A 23,585-nucleotide genomic window follows, 5' to 3' on the forward strand; every position below is an offset into this window, starting at 1 on the left:
ATACGCTCATCTGTGGTACTCTAGATAGCCCTGCTAATGATAGCACTAGCGTAGCGTTATCGGCTGCGGTAGGAAATGGGCGTGCACTTTGACTCGCAGGCCAAAACCTGCAGACTGACCGGCTGTTGTTGCGTTTATTTCTGCTGTGTGATAGGCTGTTAGATCTATCAATATCGAGTGAAAAAATGTCCCAAAGTTTATCATCGATCCCATATTGAGATGGTTTTATCGCCCAGCCCTCAGTAAGACTGGACTTGATTTATGCTACGTCACATAAACATGTACTGCATTCATCAGAATGAACAGTACTTATATAGATATATATAGATTATTTGTCTTCAAGGAGGAAATTCTTCTCCTCAGTAGGTATAAACATAACACAAACAAGTAAGACATTCAGAATTATACAGGGTTTACAGGGACACTTAATTATACAGGTCACACAACAGAGACAAAGACATGGATCGACACTCTACACATCACAGACTGGATCCCTTGTAACTTAAGACGAGTTTACTTATTTAAAGCCTGTATGGCTGTAGGAACAAAGCTCCTGCAAAAACGGGCCTTTCTGCACACGTGTAGTCTATACCTACGGACAGAAGGAAGGGGGGTAAAGTTCTGGTAGAGTGGGTGGTCTGGGTCATGTTTGATTGTGAGGGCTTTGCAGAACAGGAATGAGGTGACGCAATCGGATAAGTTGGGGGTGGGAATACCAATGAGTTTGCTGGATAAATGAGTGAGTTTATTCTTATTGGTGACTGAAAACAGATGGTACCTTAGAGGAGAACTGGCTTGATAATGCTACAGTACAGGAGAAGAAGGAGATGGGGTTGGACAGACAGGTGGTTGTACGTCTCTGTTGACAGCGCTTGTAAATATCCATGGTATGCTGATTAAAGCTGAGGTCATTGTCCAGTGTAATGCCACCTCTACCTTCTCTCCTTTGATGGGGAGACTGAGGGGTTGGACGAGTGTTTTGGGGGCGGCGAAAGAGCAGGGCAGGTCTTAATCTACCTGGGAAGGCCACCCAAGTAGAGCCTATGTATGGGAAACGCTGGGCAGAGAGAGAGTCGTTGGCGGTGCGAGGATGGCTATATCATCTGTATATTTGAAGTAATGGTGGTTGGACTTTGACAGTGTGTAGAGGTTGTAGAGAAATGGGCTGAGTACGGACCCCTGTGGAGCGCCATTATTGAGAATAATGATGGATGACAGTGAATCATCAAACCTACTTGTGGTCTGTCGGAGAGGAAGTTACGGATCATATGGATTGTTGGTGGTTGTCATGTATTTTTTGTACATTTTAATTGTGTATATGGGAAGTCATTGTAATTGCTGGTACCGTAGGTGTTGGTACTTATAGACATTTTTTCCCTTTGTTCCCCAACAGCATCTACAGTACGTGCCAACTACAGTGCTGGGTCTTTTTAAATGGCAGAGCTCTGCATCACACTGTGCACATTTAATCTAAATCTCTAATTAAAAGGAGTAGGAATGTGATTATGTCATAAACAAGCAGCTGCAGACTCGACAGAGCCAGGGACAAAGACGTAACGTATACACAATGTTGATTTCTGCCTTTGATTAAAGTTATGCTAAACATTTATATTTTATAGTTTTTCTCCCAAATGCATTTTGCAGAATACTATAGTACCAGTTGTTTTTCATGTTTATGATCCAGCAACTCGAGCTATTTCTGCACAAAGTGGGAAAACAGCAATAGGATCATAAGATAAAGAACTGAATTCAAGATAAATGTAGAAATTGAGGCAGCAAAACATTCACAAACACAACAAACTACACTGATATCTTGCATTTCTGCACCTTTCCTACATTAAATTTGGTCACATCTTTCTTTATAGTTCACAATCAAAGGTAAAAAAAAGAAAGAAACACATCAAAGTTCACAGTACCTCCATTAGTTTTCTTTGCAAGGTAAGAAAAGACGCAATCTCCATGATGCAAAAGTAATTATTCCCACTTAAAGATCATTAATGGATCCATTATCACAGTTATGGGTCTTTAATTTTTACGATTCAAAGCAATGAGGAAAATTAGACTGAGCCGACCTAGTGAAAAGAGCTCCTGTTCTACTTTCACATAGAGTTGTCAGATGAACATCGGGGTGGGTGGAAGGTGTTGAGTGGAGTTGTCACATTTCGTCACAAATTGGACGTTTTAATTCTCTTTCGCTCGTAGCTCTTTGAAGACTCAAAAAGACGAGATCCGGTGCGAAAACGCAGTAAAACTGGCATCCAAGCAAAGTAACTTTATAGCACACTGTCATTATGTCATTATGACTGTGGTCTATCATGGACTGCATATTTGCCACCAAGCCTCCATTATTCACACCACAGTGCGAAGTGGAGGCAAACTGGAATTGATTCTGTCTGAGTACACAGACCCACAGCTTTCACACGGAGGCAGAGGCCCGGAGCTGGAGCACTTAAACATGAGTCTGGCCATTTTTTCGACCTGGACCCCTATTTTCTCATCTTTATCCATCTTACCGATCGATTCTGACCAAAATCTCATCAATTGCTTTATTATGGAGCTACTTACATCTTGTTTGTCTGGGTGCTGCTTTCCAAAGAGGTCCTGAACAGCCAGTAGACTCCACATATTCTCAAAAGCCCACAAAATCATGCCTTTTTCAACACTTTTATTGCTCCCAGATGGTTTTTATCACATGTTGGTAAAGAGATTAAAATTTTATGATGTCAAAGATTTTTTTTTTTTTTTTTTTTTAAGACAGTTGTGATTTCGACACGGCTGGTGCTTCACCACTTCTCTTTTTTTTTTTTTTTTTTTAGCCGGGCAACTGCAGCTGTGTCATGCACATGTGTTGCCGTGTGAAGTGTTGCAAAATAATTGTGAGGGTTGACAGATGAAAAATGAAATCTGTGAGCTATGAACAGCTTTTTTTTTTTTTTTTTTTTTATGTCTTTGTGGGGGTTGAATTGTTTTTTGCATTTTGCTTAATTCACCCAACATTTCTTTGTCTTCCTCACGACAACATTTAATGCCTCTTTGGTTCATATCAAAATGCATCTGTAGCACATAGTTTTTTATGGCTGTAACTCACATTTACTTAATCTATCAATTAATCTACTGATTATTTCCTTGTTTAAACGATTGTTTAGTCTATAAAATGTCAGAAAATAGTGACAAATGTTGACTATAATGTAAGAGTCAAATGTTACATCTTCATATATCTTATTTTGTCCAACCAACAGCCTAAAACCCAAAGACAATCACTTTAGTATCCTGTATGACGAAGAAAAGAGAAGCTGCAACCAGCTGTTTTGCTTGAAAAGTGACTAAAATGATGATTCACTTATATAAATAGCTGGCGATTCATTTTCTGTCGACTGACTAATCAAACAATCGACTATTGTTGCAGCTCTACTGTTCTACTGTTCGTTTAGTTTGAATCTCAATGGTTCCTCTAAGTAAGGTATCAAAAAAAACGGTTCAGTATCTCCTCCAAAACTTGCATTGGCTCCACTTTCTTCACCCAACATACTGTATCTGTGTCTCACATGATTATTGTGGATACGTGGGGATAAACGTGACGCATCTGTAGTCTTGGTGCTGTTGGGTTCTCCAAACTTTACATTCATGGTTGTTTGGTTTTACTGTTGCCATCTTTGTTCCTTTTGACACTCAGTGTATTTTAAGTTTCTCTGCTTAAGAGCATTACTTAAGTTCCCTAAAATGGTAGCATCTTGCCTTTTGGTGCAGTGTTTCTTAACAGCTTCTATTACAAACGGACCTTCATGTGTCCCAAAGTAGCTTTCCGGAGTAAGCGGAGTGGAAAAAAAGGGACGACCAATCATCTCCTACCTTTCATCTGCCTCAATTTCATCCACTAACTGACAGAAAATAGCAATAATTTCTCTGTTTGCTTCTTATGTTCCTTTTCAACAAGCACGCCTTTCACATTATGGTGGAGGTAAGAGCAGTTTAATTGAAGTTGAAACACTTAATTCCCCCCCCCCCCCCCCCCCTTTTTTGGGTTCAGAGCTTGGTATGAATTCTCCACCTCAATCCCAGACCGCCATTTTGTTATTCTCTTTGCTTTTTTTTTTCGACAGTGTCTTGTTTACTCGGTTCGTAACACATTTTCTGTGTGTTTTTATTTTTTATTTTTTTCTGCCTGGGTTTATTGCATGGATGGATGTCTTTTGTGTTCCCTGCTGAAAATGTATTGTGCATGGTGGAAAGTGGCCAACACGGCTCCGAATGCAGCCCCCTTGTTTGTATGAATGTCCACCTGTTATGTTTATGTAATGTATTGTGTATGATGTGACCCAGTTTCCAGAATGGTATCTGCTAGACCCTATGGCTCACCATGTTTCCCATGCAGAGAGAGCGAGCGAGCAGAGGAAAGGAAACTGAAACTGCAGCATGCAGTTCTCCATCTCATATGCAGACTGAGGAGGAGTGCAGATACATTTTGCATAAGTAGGAGCGTTGCCACTTACCTGGAACACTTTTCAAGCCAGAGAGTGTAAATTACTTAAGTACAAGAGGAGCATAAGCCTTTGCAAATGTACTTTGGCTCAAAATTTATCAAATTGGAGTTGAAGTGCGGCTGCAGACATCACAGGAAAATGTCATGATGAAAAAAGGGTAGCTCGCTTAATAAAACGCAGCATCTCTGAGGGACGTTAGACACTGATTTATGTCAATTCAGGCTTTCAGGTTTGCTCTTTTTTAAGGTCACGTCAACAACTTTTTGTTTTTGATATGACCTCATATAAACAAGAAGATATGGCCTTACGTTATGAGCTTTGGAGGCTTAATTATAGAATTACTGCCCATTGTATCCTTAAATCTAATAATTAAACTTTTTAATTTTGTCTGTGCAAACGGAGCCAGACCGAAAGGACTTGTTCTGATGTAATAGATGAAGGTGTAACCCGATTAGGGCACGGGAGACGGTTGAGGGTTGGGAAGAACGGCGTGAAGCAGCAGATTCTGTTTTCCTGTTTCCTGTGGTGTGCTGACTAAGTGTAATGCGCCCCCCTCCCCCCCCCCTCCCGTTTGAGGCCACGGCGCCCTGCGATCGGACAAGGGATCCGGTGACTCCCGAGGGAAGGTCTGGCCCGGCTTCCTCGGTCAGGCCGAAGCCCGGAAGACAGACGAGACTTTCCAGAAACAAAAGCAGACGCAAAAAAGAAAGAAAAGAGTTCATCATCATCAGGATCATCATCATTTTTATCTATGTGTTGTTCATCGTAACATGAAGCACCATCAGAGTCCATCAGTCATCATTTCCTTGTAAAAAAAAAAATCATCCAAGTCTGTCGTCTCTGTTGCCAAGCATCACAACGGTGCAGGAATTCGCCTTGATATTTAGACTTAATCATAATTTGCATTGTATCCTTGAAGAATGTTGGTATCCTTTCATTTCTTTTTTGCTCTCACCTACATCATGGTCAGACTCGGTATCACATATTTCACCACCAGCACAATGGGCGCACAGGAATTCGTCTTGGTGACATTTTTGCAGACTTACTGATGAGTCGTATTGTAAGACGGGAGCTGTGCAGACAGACAGAAAGAACACGAAAAGCCGTCTCCTTGACTTTGACTTTTTTTTTTTTTTTTAAGAAGACATACTGACGACCTTCTTGTTTTGTTTGTCCGTCAATTATTATTTTCTCGTCAGAATCTGAATCATTTTAATCTTCAGCCAAAACATGATATACAGGAGTTAATCTTTGTTACTAAGTACCATCATTGTCATCTATCTGTATAATGAAATGGTCTTAAGATGATAATTTTCTCATCTAAGTAATGAACTGACTTAAAATGGCTTATTCTGCCGAGCACAATTGATGTGCTGTGATTTTTCTCGGTTGCACGTCTGCGCACTTTATTTATGATTTGCATTTTTTAAAACGATGATCAATTTCTTCATCTAAAACACGATCAGAATTGGAAATGCTTTAATCTCCAAGCACAGTAAACATTTAGGACTTAATTTAGTGATGCCGACATCCTAACGAAATTATGATCAGATTAATAATCTCTTCAATTCATCTTAATGAATGAACTAGAATCAGTCTTTGGTTGTGTTTTTGCAGACGACTCACATTGTCACATGAGCAGTAATGCTACCGAGGGAGCTCTTTAATAGCGAGCGTCGCCCCATTTTCATTGACATGCACACATACAAACAGGTAAACTGTTTTCCCAGCTCTTATCTGTCATATGGGATTGCTCGTGGGACAAAACAGGGGCATTCATTGTTGTGTTGAAGTATTGAAATGTAAGGGAGGGATGGGGAGTGTTGGGGTAAAGGCCTAAACTTCTCATCACACCTTCTCTGAATTTGATTATTCTTGTATTTATATTGGGGATTCTTAAATGGGTCAGAGAGAAAAGTCTTCCTTCAGTTGTCTACGAGTCGTGGTGAGTGTCGGAGGTTTTTACTGTAGCTACTTAAACTCTTGAAGCTCTTAATTTATAGAACAAACACCTTCGATTCAATACAGACCTGTTTATGCAAGCTTAGACACAAAACTCTCAAACCGTTCCTGTTCTCTATTATTCTGTCTGCCGCAGCAGGTTTATCAAAAAGTCCAAACCGGGAGAAACCAGATCTGAGTCCATTCAGCGTCAGTAATTCTTTATGCTCAAACGGTGCTGCAGAATGACAGAGGGCTGCCAAGTACATTCATACACAAGGTCTGATATTACAGCCTGACAAGCACCGAATCCTTTTGAGTTTTGTGGATAAATTCAATAGGGGTCATTCACCACAGTAGAAATGAACTTTTTTTGCTATGATTACGTTAATATAAGTGACTCTTTGTGATCATGAGCCAATGAAATCCAAGCTAAAAGTCTTCTGGTCCTCTGCAGCTCTGCTTGGATAACTACCTGAACTCTCTCCTTTGCATCGAACGCAATACATTCTCATACACAGATGTGGTGAAACACATCTGTGAAACCATACATTCATTATTTTGGTTCATACAATGTGTTCTCGAAGATGTTTTTTTTTTTCCGAGGTGCCAACTCGGGACCGTTTGGTCGGCTCTGTAATCCAACCTCAGCACCAGCGTGGGTAATTTTCCCCGTCATTTGGCTGGCATTCTGTGTGAAAGCAGTGTGTAGAGACAGCAGGTCTGTCTCGCAGCTCTCTGTTAGAGGGAAAAGGCTTTAAGCAAACACATCAGTTCCCACTTGAATCCTCCCCCCCCCCCCCCCCCCCCCCCACACCCGTTTGCACTGCTGGGGCAGCGAGTGAAAGACACGGACCGCCTGCTCGGTATTTTCTCCTTCTTTTCTTCTTACAAAGCTTCTTTTAAAACGAGAGGAGGAAAACTTCTGCAGCTGTTAGTACAGATATGTGTACCGCTGCAGCATCCACTCAATAACAGATTAGATTGAAACTCTTGAGCCTTGTGGGGTCTTTTTTTTTTTTAAATATCGAATAGAACCAGGGAGATGCACTACAGACAAAAAAAACATTTATTTCTCGCTTAAGGAACAAACATAATGTAATTACGTTACAAAAAAAATGAACTGATAATATAAGAAAAGAACATTAAGTCAAAGATTAAGAAGAAAATGTCCTCTTGCAATATACAGTTCATTATTCGCTTGAATAGAAGTAATATTATGCAGCTTATTTGTATTTAACTGCCTGATTACTAAACAGATTTTCTTTATTTATTTGGCCTGTTGCTAGTTTTTGGTCTCCTCTACCTGCTAGTCTGGCTAATTTCCCATGTGATAACATATATCTCCTACCTAAACGCCAAATAAGGTTCATTTTGTTTCATATTCCTGTGTTTTTGCATCAAAATCCTTTTATTTTTTTATCCTGGTAAACTGTATATCATAGTGTACCACAAGGCATCGATAGGATCAATACTTTTCCATTCTCAGTCAAACAGCAGCACCTGCTTTTTGTGTGTGCTGAAGGTCAAAGTTCATCCCCAGGCCTTGGATTTCAGCTTTGATAAAAATCAAACCCATAAACGCTACTAAATGATATACAGTTCGCTTCTGTTGCCACAATAATCTTGTCAGAACAGGCGATAAAACCTGAAGCCTCTTGTCCTAGTTTTACTGCTCATGCGGTTAAATGCTTTTTGGCTTTGGCCCGGTAGCGCCGCTTTAAGCTCGTTTTTCACAGCCGGAAGACTCGTATGTCACCAATGTTTGTCTTTTAAGAAAGGTTGGGTGCCAAAAACCTTGACGGTAAATTAAACAGAGGTAATCTGAGCGTGCTGAAATTTACCGTTTATTCCTCACACAGCCAGAGAAAGCTCATCGGCGTGAGTGTTGTTTCCATCTATTAAGTCTTGTCTGTCACTCCTATCGGTGGCAAACCTTGTAACTCAGAAAGGGGGGGAGGGGAGGGGAGGAGGGGGGTGGGGGGCGTTTTATGGGAAGTTAGAGTCAGATTGACAGGAGTGCACTTTTGAGATGATATTAGTATTTGAGTGGATCCTGCGGGGCCCTCGGGGTCTTTGAGACTTGCTCCGGCTTATCAAGCAGCAGCTTTCGGTTCAAGTAAAAACATGACGATCGCCGGCGTTACAGGGTGAAATCTTTTAGCAGCGATACAGAGGCGTAGAAAGTACAGTCGAGATTTTACAGCAGCGTATCCGGTTTCATCAGAGGCCATCCGTCATGTGCTAGTCTTTCTCCTCTACCTTTTATCCTTTTGGAAATGTGACTCCCTCACTGCATGCTATGTTTTAACCTTCCCCCCCCCTTCTCTCTCTCTCTTTCTCTCTCTCTCTCTCTCTGTGTGTGCGTGTCTCGCTATCCTCACTCGCCCTCCTGTCCTTCTCTGTGAAGTCACATGTGAAAGTGATCAGCTTAATCCCGATCACCAGCTGTGTTTAACCTACTTTAGATTTGGAACACTTGGCTTCCTCGCTTTCACTTTTGTTTATACGGGATTAGCGTGGACGCACAACACATGCATGAGGTTTGACCTGCCAGGGTTCGACACGACGGCTACTAAATGTTTTTTCGTTTTTTAATCAGCCTTCCCTGCTGCATATTCATCGATGTCAAAGCCTCTGCTGTTGATGTGCCTTTTGCTCAGGTGTAGTAAAAAGAGGGTTTTTAGGATCTTTCCACATCCAGTTTCCCTACAGCCGCTCTGTGGATTCAAACTGGCAACCTTCCAGTTACAATCCTGCTTCTATAAACTCAAACAAATGCAGCCCTGAGGGGTTTAATTGAATTTAAAATTAATTAATTCAAAACCCTGCTCGGTAAGCTGTGTCCTCACTGCCAAAAAAACGCCACAGTAATAATAATAATAATAATAGTGAACTTAAAACATGCAGCAATTCCCATAAAACACACTTTCCTTTAACAGTCAAATAAAACAAACACATAAAATAAAGTTTAAAAAAAAAAAGCAATGAGGCACCACGGGATAACAGATAAAGAAAGAGGTTTAAAAACAGTATGTTGGCTAAAATAATGGAACGGGATAGCATAATCACATTAAAAGCAAGTCTATAAATGTAAGGCTGTAAGATGTGATTTAAGATGTGAAGATGATAGTGATTCTGCTGGCCTAAGCTCCTCAGGCACGTTGACGCCGAGCCAAAAGCCCGGTCACCTTCAGTGTAAGCCAATGCTATTTTAATGCTCTGCAAAAAAAAAAAAAAAAAAAAAAGAAGAATAAAGAATAACACTGTCCTCCTTTCTTTCTTTTTTTTTTTTTTTTTTTTTTTTGTCCGCCCCTTCTCTCTCTGCAGGATCCCGGACCGTCGCCCCCGTCTCCCGTCCTGGGACACAAACCGCTGCAGCTGATCGAGGTGAAAGCCAGGGGGCGCTTCGGCTGCGTGTGGAAGGCTCAGCTGCTCAACGACTACGTGGCCGTTAAGATCTTCCCGATCCAGGTATTAAACTGTAGAATCGAAGTGATTAAATAAAGAATAAACAATGAGGCATTCACAGGTAAAGAATATAAAGACGTCACTTACATTACTTACTTCAAACTTTGTGTTATATTTATTACCGTCTAACACTACTTGTCACCACCTTTAGCTTTCTTCGACGAGCTATATTTGAAAGTTTTGTTAATTAAGTGTGATTGGTAACAGAAATAACATCTGTCTCTCTCTGCTTGTGTCTAGGACAAGCTGTCTTGGCAGAACGAGTATGAGATCTACAGCGTGAGCGGCATGAAGCACGACAACATCCTCCACTTTATCGGCGTGGAGAAGAGGAACAATAACTTAGACCTGGAGCTGTGGCTCATCACCGCCTACCACGACAAGGTATATATCGATTGTTTTAATATTATTAAAAGTGATTTTTTTTTTTTTTTTTTTTATGTATCAGATGCAGGTCTGCTGAGGTCTGCCTTAAAGAGACAGGAGCTGAAACTGTTTCAGACAGAGGCTGAGCTGAGAGGCTGCATAAAGAGCCAGTATGAGATAAATAAGGAGTTTTTTTTAACTTTAAATCATGCAAAGATATTCCAGAAGAGCCCCGGAATATAAATATATACCAGGAAATGTGCATAATACTGTATGTCCCCTAAGGATGGTATGGATTTTTGTATTACCGCGGAGAGAAAGCACAGTTTACTGACCCCTCACCCTTCACCCCGCCTTTGTACACCAGTGTTACCAGACAATGAAACCATCCTGTCCAACTGGTGAGGCCCGGCTGGCTGGATAGATAGGAAGATTGACGGGAGAGCTGGTCGACTGGGGTTAGCCTTTAGCCTAGCTTGCAGCGCTTCCGCTTCCTCACGCACCGCTTTCGGCGTCCCCCTGGGCGACGCTGAGGTCTTGCGGTCTGGTGCCCCGGAGCAAGCGGAGGCAACGCAGATTCTTAAACATATCACGTAGCCTCCTATGTCTCCACTGTATTACCGTAAAGCACACAGTATATGCACAAGCACATTAGACTACCGTATATGACAGTTGTCTTTGATGTGGTAGACATTACATGGTATTGTGGTAATGTGGCTGTCATCACAGCCCTGAACCCCCCTTTAACTGACAGTGTGTCACAGGTTTTAGATTCCTCAAACTACAATAAACACCTGCATCTCTTTACATAAATACATGCAAGTAAAGGTCCAAAACTTCTAACCTTAGTTTAAACCTCAACTTATCTTACTTCAACTTAACAGTTCATACACCTAACAGAGACATAAGACAGAGAAAACATCTCTGACAACAGTACAGACGGAGGAGGAGGAAAGCTGGTAGCAGTGAATTTATAGTCTAACAAGAAGTGAAATATGTCTAAATAAGAACACAAGTTTCACCATCTGAACAGCAGGTTATTTGTACAATCAAGACCTCAAGGAAAAGAAGTCATAAGTCCAAACACTCTGGACAAAAAGATAAAGATAACTGGCTTCATGTAGAGTAGTGTAGAAATCTGATTACCGACCGGCTGCATGTAAACACGTGTTTTACAGTTACCATGTTACTGCAGCGCATGTAAACACCTTCTCTGATTTCCCGCTTGATTTCTCCCACTAAACAAGTTGTTTGTGTCCATGTAAACACAGTGATTTAGTGGTCGTCGTGTATCGTCTCACGCTTATTGTACACACACATCTGAAAAAACCTCCAGGGCAGGCAGCTAACAAAGTTGTTGACACTAGAAAAAGAGGGAAAACATGCATAAAACATTCACATTTTTATTGATTGTGTTTGGTGCCTTAAGAGCTCCTCCGTAATTATCATATACTAAACACTGCTGTTGTTGTTGTTGTTTTTTTTTATGCCTTGTTCATCCAGAAAAGGTGGACTTGAGCTTTGTCAGCCTTGTCATGCTTCACTCACCCTCTCAACCGGAGTCTTTGTAGCGTTTGGGGCTTTTAAGTGCCTCTGTGTTTTGAGGGTCATTACCAACGAAGTGGAGAGCGATTCTCATACGCTTCACTTGCTTGAATTTCCCCAGCCAGGCCAAGAATTTGAATCAGTGTGCTCAAGAAACCTTCCCTGTGTGAATAAAGGTTGAAAAATTAAAGGTTGTGGGTGCGGCGGAGTTTGGCGGAGAGGCTTAAACCTAACAATACAACTCTCTGTAAGCCACTTAACCCTGCAGCGGGTCCACAAGTGCTACTCTGATTTGTATATTCTCACCAAGTGGAAATAACAGTGAAGAAATGTGTTTTTTAGAAAGCAGCAGTATATCAGAAATAGAGTTAAGCGCCTTGTTAAACACATACTGTAATTATTTCGTAAGCAGGCGTCTTTAGAGGATTCATAAGGTCAACTTTGACCCACAAACAGCTTTTTCATTCCTGGCAGTTTTTTGAGAGCAGGTGTCAAAAAACCGAACCCGGCTTGTGTAACACAGCTGGAACAGTGATTGCAGAGTTCAGAGTCTCTTCGCTCGTGACTCCTGACAGCTGATTTATGCCTCAACGTTCGGTGCGTCCCACCAGCTCGAGTGCGTTAGGATCGTAGGATAGTAACGTGCAGTGGCTCGCCTTTTTAAAAAAAGCTACGTGCACCTGCAAAAACTCCCTGCGTTTTACTTCTTGTCGTGTCTTGGGTCAATACACAGATATTAATAGCTGTCAGTGAGGGTGACAGCCTTTTCACATTTGAACAGAAATGAACACAGTGTTGAACATACTGAATGTAAATACACACTCTGGAAGGCATTTATCCAAAAACAGGAGAACTGTGCTGATCAGGTTGGACTTTTCTCTACTTCTGTAGGAGCTGCCTGCCCTCTAGTGGTCACTCGGTTGAACTACATCTGTTTTTGGCCTTTCTAGACATGACCTTGTATCATATTGACATATATTATGTAAGAACAAAGATGTTGCGTAAAGGATAAGGAAAGAAACAGATGCAGGGTTGAAATCTTGTCTTAATTTGTTCACTGTAGCCAAATCTGTAATTATATTTCTTATATTTTCTTCATTGCAACATTTAATATGAATGTGTTAAACATAAATGGCGTCTGTATCTACTTAGATGTGTTTTTATATGTCTTGGCAAAGTAAAATGTCTAATAAAGTATCTGTAAATTTAAGCAGATCTTTACTGATTAAGAGACTGTGTGCTCAGCAAATCTTCCCCTGATAAATATAGATTAAAGAACAGCGATCAAACACCACCACAACAACAAGTAGATGAATGAACAGCATTTATCAGAGTTGTATTACTCACCAAGAACAATAAATGTGCTGGAAGTTGGCTCGGTGACAGAGGTGACCAAAGGACATCACTGTGCTATGAGAAGCACTTTGTACCCCTAGCTTGACAGGTGCTATAAAAATATTATTATTATTATTATTATTGTTGTTGTTATTACAGGACACCCAATGAGTGGTAAATATTATTTATCACCCTGAACTGAAATTTCAACGTCCAAAGGTTAATTGTCAGTTCTTTCTCTTTGCTAATCGTCCCGAAAGTTTCAGTTTTGTACAGTGAAGCAAAACTTAGACGTCTGTTCCTGTCGCTGAGTCCCTTGTGAAATACAATACTACCCACAAGCTTTAGTGACTTCCCAGCCATTAGGGATATTGCTGTTACCATGGAAATGTTGCCCGCTCTAAAGAGATGAGTCTCATTACAAATCAGCCATCATTACATACTATTATTAAGCCTTATTTATTCTCACTGTTGAATCACTTCCTTGACATCACCCACATTGCTAGATGTGTTGAGTAGGAAGGTTCACCTTTAAAAACTATTAAATATATTTGTTAATTGTATAAATTATGTCCTAAAATAAAATCTTTCATAAGTAAAAGCTGAAGTCAAGACGTTTCTGCCTAAACAGACAAAGATTTTGCTCTATTTGAATATTGACAGAAGAAAAGCACACATTTAAAAACAACAAATATTGACCAAAGTGCTTTATAAGACAAAGTGCAAACATTATGTTTACATTAATAAAAGTGTAAAATAGAATAATATGCTTAGTTTAAAGCTGACCAGAATTATGTTCAGAGAAAGAAAAACAGGAAATAACTGACTAAATGTGTCTTTTCCTCCTCTTCCCCTCTGCAGGGCTCGCTGACAGACTACCTGAAGGCCAACGTGGTGTCGTGGAACGAGTTGTGCCACATCACCCAGACGGCGGCCCGCGGCCTGGCCTACCTTCATGAAGACATCCCAGGACACAAAGACGGACACAAGCCCTCTATTGCTCACAGGTACGCTAAAATGTCTTAATGTGTTGTTGTTGTTGTGGTTACCGGCATCCTATGCTCATGGATCAACACTGAAGATGTTTCTCTTCTTTCTTGTTGTGTTTTAGGGACATTAAGAGTAAGAATGTGCTGTTGAAGAGTAACCTGACAGCCTGCATAGCTGACTTTGGCCTTGCCCTGAAGTTTGAGGCTGGAAAATCAGCAGGAGACACACATGGACAGGTACGGTTCAAACATTAACTACGTCTCCAGCTCACCAACATGTTTACAGCCTTTTTGGACTGACTGGCTTTTCATATCAACAAACAAAGCAAGTGGTTGTAATGGGGACAGTTTTAGAGTTCTGTGTACTGTAGGTAATGTTACTGAGTCACTATTATTAAGATCCAGCTGTGAAAATACCCGACAGGGCCTGTGGGTGGCAGTGTGGGACAAACATCTAATAATGGAAGCTATTGAGGTTTTTACAAAGGTCTGGAAAGAATTGAAAATACTGAATACTGACGTTTAATTGAAAATATCAGGATAATGTAGCTAAAATAGAATTGTACAACTTTCCATTTACCTCCAACTTCATTAACTTTTCAACTTTGCTTCTATTTAATATTTTTAATGGTTAAAAACATGCTGAAATCATGTCTTTTTTGATATGATTCACTGTTTTGGTTTGATGTAACTGCCAACTAAGCAACAACAGGCCTTTATGACAAGCATCACTTTTCGCCGTCTCAGCCCGCCTTTGAGCTGTGTCATGATTTTCCTCTCCCTCCCCGCTGACGCATGAGTTTCTGTTCATGTTTCTGTCCTGATGCTGAACTTTGACCTCCTTAATCTGTTGTCTTTTGAACATGAAGGTGGGAACGCGGCGCTACATGGCTCCTGAAGTCCTGGAGGGCGCCATCAACTTCCAGCGAGACTCCTTCCTGCGTATCGACATGTACGCTTTCGGACTCGTCCTCTGGGAACTCGCGGCGCGATGCACCGCTGCCGACGGTGAGACCGCAGCATTTTCCTGTCAATGCATCAGTCTGTCAATCAGTTTATTTGATTCATCATCAATACGTAATGTTAATGCTTAATTAAAACTGTGTGTTAACAGGCCCGGTAGATGAGTACATGCTCCCGTTTGAGGAGGAGGTGGGTCAGCATCCCTCTCTGGAGGACATGCAGGAGGTCGTCGTGCATAAGAAACTGCGGCCCTGCCTGCGAGACTGCTGGCAGAAACACACGGTGAGCAAGGAGCCAAACGTTTAGTCAAAGCAGTCTAGTTTTCTACAATAACTGTCTGGTGACTATATGATCACTGCTTTCATTCACATAATAACTTGTTGTATCTTAATTAGTGTTAAAATATGCAAGTCTAATAGAGATCTAGAGTATTTGAGGTCTAAAACCTTAATTATGGTCACCAGAGGTTATAAGTTTTTGACATTTTTTACCTTCTTCTTCAGTTCTGACTGACTGGTGGGGAGTCCCAGGTGTTTAACCTCTATGGGGTCGTTATCAAGGTCATAGATACCACTTGGTTCGTTAGTGCTCCTGGCTGTTTTAACGACAGTTGTCGTCAACCTGAGGCCAGGTGTAAACGACAGTCGTTAAGAGTCGTCAGAGTCACCTGAGGCCAGGTGTAAACGATAGTCGTTTGAGTTGTCACATGAAGCCAAATGTGAATGCTTGTTAAATCTCCTGGGAAGGGATAAAAGGACGGCATTGTAGATGGGGGATAAGTGGTGTCGTAGACCTCCTACCCTGTTGAGAGATGGTTTCTCTACTTTGACGTAGATCGCCTCCTTCACTCCTCTTTCAAACCATCTGTCCTCCCCTTTCCAAAATATGCACGGGGTTGTCCTTGAAAGAATGTCCCTTATCTTTCAGTTGTAGGTAAACAGCTGAAGAGTTGGCCCTCCAGTATCGAGCCATACGTTTGCTTAATGGTTGTTTAGTTTCCCTGATATACAAGACTGTGCATTCCTCACTGCATTGGACTGCATACACTAGCTTGCTTTTCTTGTGTTTGGGTGTGCGGTCTTTTGGGTGGAGCAGTTTCTGTCTTAGTGTGCTGCTGGGTTTGAGAAAAACACAGGGAAGCAGTGTTTGTTGAAAATCCTCCTGAGTATCTCAGGTAGTCCAGACACGTAAGGAATGACAATGTTGTTGCTTTTATTCTTCTTTTCTTCACCACCCGCGGGGTTGTTGTTCTTCCTGGATCTTGTGTCTGTTTTCACAAAGGTCCAGGGTATCCACACGCTTTAAGCGCATCCTTCAGGTGTTTGTGCTCCTTTCCTTCTCTTGGGCCTGGGCACTTATTGGTACATTATCAGCTCAGTGGTGCAGGGTTCGGATATCTCCTAGCTTAAGCTCCAGTGGGTGATGAGAGTGAAAGAGGAAGTATATGCCAATGTGGAGGCCCCTGTCCTCTAAGATACGTACAACACAGTACAAAAAGGCTTCCTGGGTTTTAATTGTGACCCATGTGCTGTCCTCATATCTAAACCTGTTCCTCTGAAAGAGTTCAGGGCTCTGCTTTCTACTTCTTCCATGTAAAGGTTGGCCACAATGAGAGATACTGGTGAGTCCATGGCTATCCAGTATGTTTGGATAATGATTTAATTTAGAGGCAGGTAATCAAATGTGGTTCTCTTATTTGTACTTGATGTATTTATTCAAAGAAGTGTTCAGGGAATTTGTTCCTATATTATTTTGTCCTCTTTAAGAGCGTTTCTGGAAAATAGTGTACCTGTTGAAGCCCAAACCAAACAAAAGGAGACTCTGAACTTGTCGCTAAAGCTCTGAATGGCAGTAACGTTGTTCTGCTGTCCCTCAGGGTCTGGCCATGCTCTGCGAAACCATCGAGGACTGCTGGGACCACGAGGCCGAGGCTCGCCTGTCTGCTGGCTGCGTCGAGGAACGCATCGGCCAAATGCAGCGCCAAGCACCGATCATCGGCCCCGAGGAGATCGTCACTGTTGTCACCATGGTGACCAATGTGGACCTCCCGCCTAAGGAGTCCAGCTTATGATCGGCCAATCAACCGACACCGGATGAGCTTGTGGAACCGCATTGGATCAACACGAGGGGATGAACAGCCGACCCTGGTTGGTTGGCATAGTGTTTTTTTTGTTTTTTTCTTTATGTTTTCCGTTTTTGTCTTGATTTTTTTTGTTTCTTTAAGTGCGGGCCGCTACTCGCGTTCAGGAAACACCCTGCGCCCACCTCACCACATCAGTTGATCTCCACCTCATTTTGTGTGCCTGAGGATTTTAACGTTTTAACGGTCGAAACTCTTCTCATCCCGAGCAAACGATTCAGGATATTTTACGACGACAGTAACGACGTCACCGAGTGACAGTGCTGTCATGCTGGGACGACGACACTCAACAAACACTTTTATCATGTATTGTTTTTATATACATACACACACACATAGGAGGGCAACCTGTTCTGCTCGGTTTTCTACAGAGAGAGGAGATCTTGCAGAGAAATTTCACAGAACTCTCAGTGCATTTTAGTGTAAAAAGAAAAAAAAAAAAAGACGAGCATCTGGCTCTCAATACATTTGCTGTTTTCTCGTGTGCGTTTTTTTTGAAGAAACGACTATCGTTCTGCCAATAAGCAACGGCTTCTGAATGTTTATAGTGTAATGCTGCTGTACATAGTGTATTATGGACCCAGACAACTTGGTAATCAAGCTTATTTTAAAGGGGTGAGGGGGAAGGGGGGAGGGGAGGGTCCATTTTCAAGCATTACGACGATAAAAACCATAAACCTCCTTCAACCAGGTATACCTCAGTTCAGATGGACACAGTTTAAATTAATCCCTCTCCCTGTTCACAGTCATAGCTTACATTTTCCACAACCTTGGCTCTCCATGACATCCAAACAATCTACTGTTAACCTGTGACGCTCATGGGTAATGTAGTCAGCAAAAGCCTCGATAGACATGGCCATACAAACAGTAATCACAAGTATTGCTCCCTTTTTTTCTCTCCTTTCTTAATCTCAAGTTTAGTTTTGCTCCACTTTGATTTTTGACTGAATTCCTCCTTTTTGTTAGTTTTGTTTATTATTTTCTCTTTGAGATTTTCTGCTGATAATGGGAAAAAAAAAACACATAACCCCCCATGATGAAGTTATATGTCGTTTAAAGTGATTTTCCGTTTTGGTTTGCCGTGTCAACTGTCAACGGAGTAATAATATATCGCTGACAAGCCTAATTTTGGCCGTGAGATTTGGATATAAAATATATGTATTTATATCTTTCTGGATTAGTGCTGGGTACCAACCAATGATACCTTTGATGTTTGGTATGGGTACCAAATCAGAAGGTGTTGAAACGCTTCAAGATTGTCAAACTCTTGGAGCAATTGTTCTTGTTCGAGCTCATGGCTATGTTTTTTTTTAATTTGTGAAATCAGTTATGTGTGGTCTGATTCTGTTTAGAAAAGCAGAGTGACAAAATGAATCATTCAATTTGTTTATTTTAGAAGAGGTGTCAGATTTGAAGTGCAGTTTTCAAGAAGTTTCCAAAGGTACCCAGCCCTACTTTGGAATTGTACCTGTATTTAGCTGAGCCAGCTTGCTTTTGATTTGATTGCACACATCTTTTTTTTTTTCTTTTTTTTGGATTACTATCAAGAGTTTCTGCTCTCTTTTGATACGCCTCAGGAATCTTTGCTACTCACCACCTCCTCACATCTTCCTCCTCCTCCTCCTCCTCCTCATCGTCACCTGTCTCGGACTGGAGTACCTCCTCCCTTGCTGATTCTTACGCTTCCTCTCTCTCTCTCTCTTTTTCCTCGTCTTCACTTTGTCAGGGATTAGCCGTGCCATCATGTTCAAAACAACCTCCGCTTCTTTAGGACCGGCCTAAATTTAATCTTAACACTAATCCTGGACAGAGAGGTCATAAGATGTTGTCTGTCTTGTGTAACTTTGTCTAAGCGTGGACATCTTATGTTTGTCGTCAGTGAAAGACACAACCCAGTCTAAGTTAAAAGTGTTAAAGTTTTCACAAAACAATTATGTGCTTAAAAAAAAAACATTCATGTGCAACTTTATGTTAGTTTTCCTACAACAGGGCTGAAATGAGTGGTTTAGAAAACCTCCTGACACTAAGTGAGCACTCACACGGATATCTGTATTAAGACAAGTGGAGACGAGGAACCTCTCTTTCTCTCTCTCATCCTGGTGCCATTTCTACGTATCCATTATAGTTACTCTTGTAGATGTCAGGCAAAACGGATGTATCTGTCATCGTTGCGAAGGCAACAGTGACATTTTTGAGTCTTTATTTCCTCTGAGGGACATTAAACACTGGTGCCGGCAAACCTGCAGTCTCTCCTCAAGCTTTTGGGACGGTTTCACAGGACACAGTATAAAATCGTTCTAAAAATCAAATGATGAGGTTGGGAATACTTAAGACATGAATAAACTTCTTTCATATCGTTCAGGCAATAGATAATAACGCTTAGTTTTTAACAATCTTTACATTTTAAGTAAAGTAAGAGCCAAGTAAACAAGTAAAACACTAAAGAATGACATTGCCAAGTGATCATTTACACATAAAATGATTCTCGACAGAGTCGAAGCAAATGCTGCCTTCACAGCGCAACAAGGTCTATAATTGAGCTAAATATTTGTTCTAAGCACTGTGTTCCAGCATGAAGATCACAATACTCATTTACATTTTCCTCAAATATCCTGCTATACATGCTGTATTTATTCAGTTTTGTACAAACTGATTTTACTTGGTTTTTCTACAATTCAAAATACAGACCTTTCCACCAAAAACCCAACAACTAAAAAAGTACACCTCTTAAATCGGAGAAAGCAACAAGAGAAGTGCGGCAAGTTTGCGATATAATTTCAACACATGGTAGGACTATTGTAACAACACAGCAAACCTGAAGGAAGTTGAAGCCATCATCTTGTTATTTACTTAATGTAGCATACAAGAGTACAATATTTGCATCAATATCGCTTCCTTTTGCTGCTGCAGTTTTTCAATTAACTGCTATTCAGAAACAGCCATTGTCTAAGGTCCTCGTGAAGCTTGAACAGTCAGGGACGATCAGTACTGCAAACCCCAGCAGCCCTTCAATAAGCACTACCTCACTCGCAGGGATTCTTTTAGGGGTAGGAAGTATGGCAAATAAACCAAAATCAAAACCGGATTCCTCCAGTAGAAAAGGGAGCAAAAATTTCAAAAAGCTTGTGAAATGAAATCGGGAGAAAGTCCCAGTTTGGGGGATTATTTCCTGGAATAAACCCCCATTTCTCCCCACAAGTTTGAGATGACTGAAAGAAGCAAAATAAGGCTAAAAAGAAGTTTCCTCATTAGTACTGTAATACATGATCTAGTGCTGTGAAAGTTGTTTTTTTTACTGTACAAGACTGAACGACAGCAGAAAGGAAACAGATCCTTGACATCTGAGTATATGCTGACTGGTTCAAACAGAAAGGACAGTATTATCCTTCTTTTATCCCCAAGTTTGTGTCTTAAAATGCAAAAGTAGCTCACCAGTATTTCAGCAGCCAAGTGAATTTTTAAAAATGGCCTCCAGATGTTGGTTGGCTACCTGCCAAAGTGGCTGGTAGAGTCACCAAACCTATCAGCCACAGCAAAAAAACGTGCCAACGCTTGGTTGGTGGTCACGTCCCAGTACGTCCCAGAACTTTATGTAGGTAGGACATGTTTTAATGCTGATATGCTTTTGAAGATTTCACAGAAACCTGTTTCACAAAATTATTTCATAATGGGAAATGACAAATGCAAAACAAAAAAAAAAAAACAGGAATATGAATGAACACAAACAGGTACAAGAGGTAAAAAGTAAGACCATGGGCAGTTATAATACAAAAACATTACATATATTACAATTCATTTTAAGCGACAAAACCACCTCATCTGCTTGGGTCAAAGATAACAGGAAAGATTTTTAGGAACAACTTTGCATCATGTGTTTAAAAACTCAGCAAAGTTAGTATTTCTTTCCCCTCTACTGACCCTTTTGGGCTCCATACAAACCTCTCATCTACTTATCTACAAAAACTGGAATAAACCTCACAGCCTCAGATCATTTGAGAAGATTTGACTGCTTCATTAATGCCCTCGGAGCAGCTTTTGCAGTTGGTTTCAAGAAAAAAATGACAAAATTGAGTTTAAACTGCACCTGAGAAACCGTCCCAAACCAACAAATACCATTCAGGGATTCAGTACTATGCTTTTCTAAGTTCTAGCGAGTTATATGCAACCAGTGCCGCAAACTACCCTACACTTCTGTAGGATCAGCTGCAGGAGTGACTTTCAGTATACACACACACAAATAACTTGTAGCATTTTAATTTTTTTTTTAATCCGTGACCTTGCATATTGATATGTTGTATTTATTTTTTAATTTACAGGCCTCGGGTTTTGGGGATCACAGCTCAGGTGCAACTCAAAATAAAGTTATAAGAGTTGGCACGATTTATGGTTGTTGTTGGGGGGTTGGGGGTGGGTGTTCAGTTGTAATTCAGGAAATACTTTCATTAATTCTAAAAGAAACGATATAAACTGTAACGTGCTTCTTTCTATTCAGTCTACGGACAAACGACCGAGAATGAATGTTCTTCAGACTCCTGGATTCCAGTATTGTGTGTACTTTGATGGATTGAGCCCGGCCCCGTGTAACTTTAGAGGGCTTTGCGTTTGGCTGGTTTCGTGTGATTGTGCCCTGTCGCTGTAGAAACTGATAAAACCGACACACATGGAGTTCCATTCATACACCTCCCGGCTGCTGAAGTATCTTTGATCCAAGATGTGAACAACTACCTTCTCTAGAAGGTGTACCACGCAGAGAAAAGGAAAGAAGTGTAACCAAAAAAGTACCAATATTGCTTTGTCCCTTCCTCACATCTTAACAGGGCGCTTTTAATAGGCTCCTTAACCTTTAAGAAGCATTTCAGTTTGTCCGAAATGGATTTCTGGCTCTGTTTGTCTTTGTCTGAACCCTCTTCCCCTCTTCAAACCAATTACAGATCCGCTAAATCTCTTTAGTTCCCCTCAGATCTCCGCTGTAGTCTGAATGTTGAATCAGAACATCGTCATTTAGAGGTGTATGAATGTGTTTTCCCAGCGTGCAGGCTTTCCAGTTTTCTACCTTGACTTCCTCCAGCCCAGCATCTCACATTGCTGTGCATATAAACTACCAGTGGAACATTTGTGTCTTGTTGCCCCCACTATTTTAAGCAGTCTAGGATCTGTACAGACATGAGAACATAAATACCTGTATCAACTATATACTCTGAGCTGAATCTTTATAAGTACGTGTTGAACTTCAGTGTTTCCTCTACATTCATTTATACTTTTCTTGTATTTTGATTCAAAATTGTCCCTTACTACGCAAAAAATAACTTAAGTTGAGCTTTGTGTAAGCTAAAAGCTAGAGGCTCATTGGAGTACTTTGTAAGGCATCCAAGAAAGCACTTAAGGGTTCCTCGAAAGAAAAAAATAACAAAGTTTCAGCCCAGGGTGTTCCTCAAGGAGCCTACCCGGGTCCCCTGACGGTTGCATTTTTAAGAACCCCTGAAGCTCTTTAAGAGCAAAATGCAATACTCCATATGTGATAATACAATCATCCACTACAGGTATTTCATTCCAGCATCTCAACCTCCTGCTTTTTCCCACTGTTGGTAAGAATTTTAGAGGAAACATTGAACTCCAATGACCTCGCCACCAAGACTGTCTTGGCAGCAAGATGTCTGGTTGCCAGGCCAGAAATTTCTACAAAAAAAGCAAAAACACTACAAGCGTTTTTGACCCCATATTTCTCGAGGTTCTCCGAGTCGCAACGCTGATCCAGGATCTGCCAACGCAGCCTCTAATGGTAATAATGCTCACAGGGTTTCTGGTTTTTAAGGCTGGAAGAAATCTGATCATTTGTTTCTCTAAGGTGATGAAATTGTCTTGTTTCTTAGCTCCTGATAAAGAACTGTGACTGTGCATTTTATGTTACTGACATAAAAAAAATGTGAAAATAGGAAAAGAAACTAAGGTCTGGAATTTCAAACTGGAAAGTGTGTAGGAAGTACATCAAAAGCATCCTCAAGAGTTAGTTTTTACCAGCTCTAGGGGTTCTCACCCTGACCTTTGACCTCCCAGTGAAGGGACAAGGGGGGATTAGAGAAAAGAGAACTGCCTTCAAAAAGTATTATAGCAAGTAAAAACCTTCAGAAACCCTGGATACATTATCACAGACGAGACTAAACTGATCCCTGATCAACGCTGTGACTCTCGGCTAATGTTAGCCGGTCGTGGTTTTTATCAGCTGAAGTGATCCACGTGATGTAAATAAATGTGTTTTTAGATTGTGAATGTTGATGTTTTTCTTGTCTTTCACTAACTGAACCACATATTTTGACTGAGATTACTTCACTACATGTATTAACTGCTGCAGTGTTT

General features: G+C 41.0%; 1 protein-coding gene across 2 annotated transcripts in view; it reads left to right on the forward strand.

The window, feature by feature from the left end:
* The window catches only part of LOC121892016 (activin receptor type-2A-like), a 50,073-nt gene extending 26,575 nt beyond the window's left edge, over nucleotides 1–23,498 (forward strand). For both annotated transcript variants that reach the window (XM_042404773.1, XM_042404774.1), the window contains exons 5-11: nucleotides 9,753–9,896; nucleotides 10,134–10,277; nucleotides 14,001–14,146; nucleotides 14,251–14,365; nucleotides 14,998–15,136; nucleotides 15,243–15,373; nucleotides 16,968–23,498. In XM_042404773.1, the coding sequence (XP_042260707.1) occupies nucleotides 9,753–9,896; nucleotides 10,134–10,277; nucleotides 14,001–14,146; nucleotides 14,251–14,365; nucleotides 14,998–15,136; nucleotides 15,243–15,373; nucleotides 16,968–17,162 (1,014 nt within the window). In that variant the 3' untranslated portion in view covers nucleotides 17,163–23,498. The remainder of the gene's footprint in view (nucleotides 1–9,752; nucleotides 9,897–10,133; nucleotides 10,278–14,000; nucleotides 14,147–14,250; nucleotides 14,366–14,997; nucleotides 15,137–15,242; nucleotides 15,374–16,967) is intronic.
* Nucleotides 23,499–23,585: the final 87 nt, after the last annotated feature.

This window comes from Thunnus maccoyii, chromosome 24, assembly GCF_910596095.1.
Source record: "Thunnus maccoyii chromosome 24, fThuMac1.1, whole genome shotgun sequence".
NCBI classification, from domain to species: Eukaryota; Metazoa; Chordata; class Actinopteri; order Scombriformes; family Scombridae; genus Thunnus; species Thunnus maccoyii.